Source organism: Dysidea avara, chromosome 4 (assembly GCF_963678975.1).
Source record: "Dysidea avara chromosome 4, odDysAvar1.4, whole genome shotgun sequence".
Lineage (NCBI taxonomy): Eukaryota > Metazoa > Porifera > Demospongiae > Dictyoceratida > Dysideidae > Dysidea > Dysidea avara.
In genome coordinates this window covers 35,905,937-35,913,200 of record NC_089275.1, presented here as the reverse complement: position 1 = coordinate 35,913,200, position 7,264 = coordinate 35,905,937, and the positions used below count along the sequence as shown (strand labels likewise).

Sequence of the window (7,264 nt, the reverse complement as noted above, 5' to 3'; positions counted from 1 at the left end):
CTGAAAAACAGTTGAAGACAAAAAAAAAAGGTCACAACACAGGGGCGGATCTAGGATTTATAAAAGGGGGGGGCTAACTCAAGGTACTAATCTCTTGGGTAGAGGTAGCGAAGCACACTTCCCAGCATGCGAAGCATGCTGGAACTAGGGGGGTCTGTAGATGCTAAAACACTGCAATTTGGAGACATTTCCACATAAAATTCATAATATTTTCTGCCTGTAGATATTTTATATACTGCCTTTAGATTATAGGTATGGCTCTCTGAAGCATTTTGCTAATGAAAAGTTTGGGTAGGTACAGACAACCAAGTACATGATGCACCCCTCTCACAATTGCACAACACTGAATAGGTGCATGTTAGAATAATAATGTTGAAAGTGGAAAATTTTGAAATTTGAACAATACCAGATTGAATCTGAGAGCATTTTCAATGGAAATTGTGAACCTGAAATTAAGTATTGTCATATATATTAACTGCACAAGTAGATGAATGAAGCCCTTTAAACAGACCATTTCTTTTCATTGCATGTATAGGTGCAGGCAGATTTGGAAAAATTCCGTAACAGAACCAACTACATGTTTCCAGTGAATGTTCTATTAGAGTAGTTAGCTGACTGCTCTATTAGAGTATCTCGATCTTGTAAACTTCCAATGCTGATTCGGGTCCTTGTTGCATAAATTTTAGCATAAATCCACTGATAATACCTTGGAAAGACGTTTATAAGGTGGTTTTATGAGTATTTGTATTATTAGTGATCATATAATTATGCTAAGACAAAATTTCATTATAATACTCAGCATATTGATCAAGTAAAGCCTAAATATGAAGGGGGGGGGCTTCAGCCCCCAATGCCCCCCCCCCCCCCCTGGATCCGCCCCTGCAACAATAATAGCTAGTTATCCTTTACCAAATATATCACGTCTGTTATGTAAAATAAAATCCTATTTATAGCTTCATAGGTAAGCTACACTGTGAAAAAGCTCAGAATAATAAGGTCTATAACAGTCTTATTATGTTAGTACTGGAATGAAATAGTACAGCATATATTAATAGATTAGGACTTTACTATAACAAGCTTATTGAATACATTTAAGACAGTCATATATTAGAGATTAAATCACTAGTATAGTGCGGTGTATTATCAGACTATACTAAACCTATTTCAACCATATATTGGCTACTATACTACTGTACTTTTTTACTTTCCATAAATATTTTCTATAATTATATTTGTAATGAATTTAATTCTGTAAATATGTTAAAACCACAATAGGTACAGCTAGTAAATCAATGTCTCCTTGGCCATGACAGTATCAAATCAATTTCGTCATTTATCAGTCTTTATCCAACTGCAGCAGGTAAGACAGTAAATACAATTCACAAGTTCCATTACAAATTACCTGTATTATCATCACTATGTAGAACTCTGTGACAATCGTCTGGTAGAACTGTCCCACAGCTCTAATACAAAGATGGTAAATATAATGTGTATTCTGGACAATCGTTGGACTTACAGTTTGTAACAATATGAATCTCACAAAACCGAGACCTTGTCTGGAAACCTAGTATTACCATGTAGAACGGCGGCTAGGTCCCACAACTTTATTAAAGATGGTAAATATAATGCGTATACTGAACAATCATTGTACTTACAGTTTGTAACAATCTTTTAAAACTGAAACCGAGTCTGAGACCGACAATCCATGTACAACTAAGACAAGTCTGATAAGACCAGGTCTCACAACCCTAAATGGAGGCAAACATGATTCATATTCTGGATTATTTGGTGTACTTACAGGTGTTATCAGTGAGCCTAACCAGACATAAAACAGCCACTTAGTATGTGACTTGTTGGGCTAACGTGTTATGTAAGCTCACAAGAAGCATCTGATACACTGATAACCAAGTCCAAGAATCTTGTAATCACTAAGTACAACTGAAACAAGACTAAATATAATATAATTTGCATACTCTCAGTGAACTTACTTTTGTTTGCAATACGAGCATGGTCAGTGAAATAAGGACAAACAAGACGGAACAGGTTCTTGAAAGCACTCAACTCATTTACAGTGCCAGACAAGGTAGCAGCCGTCAGCTGTTGATAAAAAGTAGTGAAAAACATGAAGAAATGAGACCGGTTCCCAGAAGAAATGAGACCAGTTCCCACAAACCTAAACGGGTAAATATAAATTGTATACTGGACACTCTCAGTGTACTTACTTACAGATGTTAGCAATAAGAAGAATCTCCTAGAACTGAGACAAAGTCTATAATTCCTACCTTATTAAAAAGAAAATGAATAAAAACACAATCAGGCTTAATGCACTTACAGCTGTAAGTAATTAGAAGATGACGTTGAACAACTCCATGCAAAAAGAACAAAACTGTCCACATATAGTCGCTACCAGATTCTTTAAAGGAAGCAGCTGCCATTGAAGGAAACTAACACTGCAGATGTTGTACACTGACATCCTGTAGAACTAAGAGGTCTGATAAGAAACTGTACCTCTGAAGAGTTATATAATATACAAAATCATAACAGCGGACCATGCATACTCTTACCATTGATGGCTGATGAACTGTGTCGAATCGTCATCCGCCATAAGCTGAGATATATAACAGGATATAAAACATGTAATACGTACACAGCAACACCAAAGTTGAATCCGGCATTTGCAGGCCATTGTCATACGATACACAATAAACAATTTAATACGGCTAAACCTATCGTACAAGCTATCATTTTAGTCTAATACTTACTCATCTAGAGCTGTTTTTGATTGCTGCCATCGAAGGAATTATTTATTTTTTATTTTTATTTTTTATTTTAACTGCTTTTTAATGCAGGCAAGGCCTGCATTAATGGTCTGTGGGCAACTGGTGTCCACAGCCAGAAAAAGTATACGTACAACTTACAATTACAATTGAATGTATAAAATTACAATCAAATTAAGTTAGCTGGCTAAGGTTATTACATACATTTACATTTGGTATATAGTTGAACTATCCTATAATTTTAAAACTTACATGTGTATTTAATAATAAACTTACTTATATAGCTAAGTACTTATTTTAAGAGAGAGCAAGAAGAAGAAAAAAAAAAAGATTAATTACTGCTGAAGTTTGGTGGGCGAGGAGACTTGGAGCAGGTACTACAAGGGCAAACAAAGTGCATACTGTGGGGATTGTCAGAGTTAAAATTGTTTATAAAATGCTGCCAGAAGATCTTGAGTAACTGTGATTTAATGGTGGGAAAAGGTTGATTTAAGTCAAGTACTGGTAGACTGTTGTAGGTTCTTGGTAATCTGTTAAAGTAGAAGTTACTTTGTTTGTTGGTTGATGTAAAATTGTGTTGAAGCTTGTTACTGGTGGAGGATCTGGTAGGATTGCGGCAAAAGTTGACATAGTTACTGATATTGAAATGATTAGATGGATGCTGGATTGATTTTACGAAGAATTGTCCACTTGGCCGCGCCACTTCACCACTACAGCCAGCAGGGATGTACAATTGTGGTCCATAACTATCATCGTGGCTCATTGGACGATGGCGCCGATCGCGCACACTCTTTCCGCGAGATACACCGTCATATCACTCACATTTACAACTGCTGTACAACAATAGCGACAAAGATGGCGACTTAATTGCATCTAATACGCATGCGCACACCACTGACCCCTTCAATTTTAAAACAGGTATTACTACGAACTTTTGCAGGTGTCCTAACTGTGCAAGAAAATCTAGATTTGTATGACTCTTAGATCGAATAATTATTTTTTCTGGTATTATATGCATTACCGTATGAAAATGTGTGCGTATGAAATTATCACAACAACTAGTTAGCTAGCTATTGTGATTAACAGAAGTGTAGCTACTTATTGTAAAATCATCATGACTTTGTTTGGTACAGTAGAAAAAAATCTTAAGTCACATGAGATGGTGAAGCTAAAAATGAGACAATAATGAGATCTGATGGTGATTCTAAAAAGTTATCACATTTAGTTAAGTAAACAAAGCCATACAAAGAATGTGTATTAAACTAAAGTATAATCTGTTTCCCATAATATAAGATGGGGTTGATAATAAAGTATAAGATAGTTAGTATAATGCAAGACTATACTGAGATTATTTGTATAGTTTAAGCCATTAGATATACCATCTTATATTCCTCTTTTTTCATAGTGCTACACTGCCTCATGAACATTGTGACTGCTTTATTAGAGTAATCGACTGCTCTATTAGAGTATCTCGATCTTGTATGCAATTTCGTGAAGGGGGGAGGGGGGGAATTTGCCCCAAATGCCCCATCCTGGATCCGCCATTGCTCTTCCACGCCTAGGGGGTTGGTATCTACGCTGAGATGCATCTAGATCTAGTTCCAATTTCTCTACTTTCTCAGCCAGTTTCTGCATTGTCCCAACCAGATCTCGTTGCACTGCTTGGATGCTCTCAACCACTGGTTCCTCATGAGTTAGTACGTGGGAAACACTGCTGGAATTCCGTCGAGTGTTCGGTTTCGTAAGGTAGGACTCCAGTTCTATAGTTGAGCTCACTGCTTCATTTATAGAGCAGTTTCAAAACCATGGTAACCAAAAATTACGCAATGGACCACACCCAAATCGCCATGTTTTTGTACCAGATTGCTTGATGTTGCAAGTTGAAATCCTCGCTAAATCCATGCCAAGACTTAATAATTTGTGAGTAAAATAGATGACAGTGATAGAATAAAATGTACAGGTGAGTTATTAGGCATTAAAAGATACGTACTGCCTCCCAACAGGGCAGTTTCGAAGGAAAGAGAAATGCGTAAAAATGGATTTGACCAAATTACGACCTATTCACCGCCCAAAGGTGGTTAAAACTAGGGGAAACTTATAGTATAGGTCTTTACCCAGCACCACAGCAGCGTACAGCCACATCCAGCTATCCCAGGATTAGCCAGAGCTCCTGAAAGGCACGAGGCAGGTAATGGCGTACTACCAAACTGTGATAAAACGCCAGCAAAAGAAGACTCTTAGTCGTGAATTTTGCTAGAGTTAAGTTTTATTGTCGAAATCAACCATCAGTTAAACTTTAGCGGTCTTATTTTGCTGTCTGATTTTTCACACCAAGTGGGAATCCCAGCACATGAGCGATTCTGGCTAACTCGGGGATAGCTCGATGTGGCTGTACGATGCTGTGGTGCTGGATAAAGACCTATACTGCAGGTTTCCCCTAGTTTTAACCGCCTTTGAGCGGTGAATAGGTCGAAATTTGGCCAAATCCATCTTTACGCATTTCTCCTTCCTACGAAACTACCCTGTTGGGAGGCAGTACGGATCTTTTAATGCGTAATAACTCACCTACATGCTTTATTCTATCACTGGCATTTCTTTTACTTACGTATTAATAAGTCTTGGCATGAATTTAGCGAGGAATTCAACTTGCAACATGAAACAGTCTGGTACAAAAACATGGCGATTTGGGTGTGTCCATTGCGTAATTTTTGGTTACCATGGTTTTGAAACTGCTCTATTGTTTTGGGCCTGCGTTGTTTCACACCAAAGGCCACTTCCGCTGGTTCTAGTTGATCCAGATATCGTGACAGAGCAAACTGTTCTTTAGCCTTGTATTCAAGGGTGGGGAAAGCCTTGTCCACTAATCGTAACAGCTCATCTCCGAAATCGCCCCAACTCTCTGCCTTGCTCTTTCTACGACTTTCAAATTCTGCCTTGGATACCTCTTGCTTACTAGTAGGCTCAAATCGTTCGGTGAGCGCCGACTTCAGTGCCACATATTATTATTATTTTATTTTTTATTATTATTATCAATTTTTCCAAAGATGGGTAACACAAAAGGCAATACTGCCTGTACAAGGTGATCCCCAACACAGAACATACATTCACATGTACAATTACACACAAACAAATACAAAAGGAACATGAACTACTTAATAATTACAAAATCAATAAACCTAATTACAAAAAAAGATAATGTTTTAACCTAGTCTTAAAACTGCCAGCAGTCCTTTGAGATAAAATTTCAAAAGGAATTGAGTTCCAAAGAAAAGGTGTAGTCACAAAAAATGAGTGCCGAAATGCGTTGATAGTTGACGACGCAAGATTTAATGTCAAAGTATGTGACCTCATAGCCAATGTGCTAAAATGAAAATACCTTGAGAAATTGATGGCAGTTCTTTTATGATAAATGGAGTAGAGGGTCCAGATAGATATATAGCTTCGACGTGTTTTAAGTGAAGGCCATCCCAGTTCACTGATGCAAACCGACGACGACTTAGACCATTTTTGAGCAGCTGCATCCCAAAAGCTTTTAATCCAGCGTGCAGCTCTATTTTGCACTGATTCCAGCAAACTAATATCCTGTGCTGTGTACGGCGCCCACACTACGCAAGCATATTCAAGGTAGGGTCTAACCAGTGCTTTGTAAGCACTAACTTTAGCTGCTTGGGTACAACCAAACATAGCACGGCGTATACGGTTCAGGCACTTAGTAGCTTTACTGACTACATATCGACAATGATCATTCCACCTAAGCTTTGAGCTGATTACAATGCCAAGATATTTAACTTTCTGTGACCATGGAATTGGATGAGATCCAATAAAGTACTCAAAGTTGATTGGATGCCGTTTATTAGTGATGTTAACTGCTTCACACTTCTTTGGATTTAATTTAGGATGCCACTTCAAAGACCAATTATAGACACTTGACAAATCCTCCTGTAACTTTAAACAATCATCATAACACGACACCCGAGAATAGAGTGAAATATCATCAGCAAAAGATTTAATTGACGAATGCTTGACAACGTGTCTAATATCATCAATATATAAGATGAAGAACAGAGGACCCAAAATGGAGCCCTGAGGAACTCCGGACACCACAGGGAGCCACTCTGAAAACTGACCATTTACAACAACCCTCTGAGAACGTGTGGTAAGAAAACAGTTAACCCAACCAAGCAATTCACCAGATATACCCAGGGCCTGCAGTTTTAACAAAAGCCGATGGTGAGGCACACTATCAAATGCCTTTGCAAAATCTAAGAATAAGCAGTGGCAACAATCACGGCATTCTAAGGCTCCAGCCCAATCATGTACAGCCTCAAGTAAGAGATGAGTGGTTGAATGATGGTTACGAAAGCCAAATTGTTGAGCACTAATCAAGTTATTAGATTCTAAAACTGCAGTTAGTTCAGAATTGATTATACGTTCCATAGTCTTGATAACAATAGATGTTAAACTGATAGGTCGATAGTTGCTAGGAA

At 37.9% G+C, this 7,264-nt stretch overlaps 1 protein-coding gene across 10 annotated transcripts; it reads right to left on the bottom strand.

Moving 5' to 3' along the window:
• Positions 1–1,216: 1,216 nt before the first annotated feature.
• LOC136254836 (uncharacterized) lies at positions 1,217–4,233 on the bottom strand. 10 transcript variants are annotated; one of them, XM_066047599.1, is made up of 11 exons: positions 3,462–4,233; positions 2,763–2,802; positions 2,565–2,608; positions 2,333–2,452; positions 2,227–2,282; positions 1,989–2,097; positions 1,799–1,938; positions 1,656–1,748; positions 1,517–1,602; positions 1,403–1,463; positions 1,217–1,351 (listed from the first exon to the last, which is right to left on the bottom strand). In XM_066047599.1, the coding sequence occupies exons 4-7, from the start codon at positions 2,433–2,435 to the stop codon at positions 1,877–1,879; spliced, it is 330 nt and encodes a 109-aa protein (XP_065903671.1). In that variant the 5' UTR covers positions 2,436–2,452; positions 2,565–2,608; positions 2,763–2,802; positions 3,462–4,233; the 3' UTR covers positions 1,217–1,351; positions 1,403–1,463; positions 1,517–1,602; positions 1,656–1,748; positions 1,799–1,876. The 10 variants fall into 10 exon arrangements, 3 of the variants coding, with proteins under 3 accessions (XP_065903671.1, XP_065903669.1, XP_065903670.1); XR_010700790.1 differs by lacking the exon at positions 3,462–4,233 and having other exon boundaries at positions 1,989–2,173; positions 2,223–2,282; positions 2,333–2,510; XR_010700792.1 differs by lacking the exon at positions 3,462–4,233 and having other exon boundaries at positions 1,989–2,173; positions 2,333–2,510.
• Positions 4,234–7,264: the final 3,031 nt, after the last annotated feature.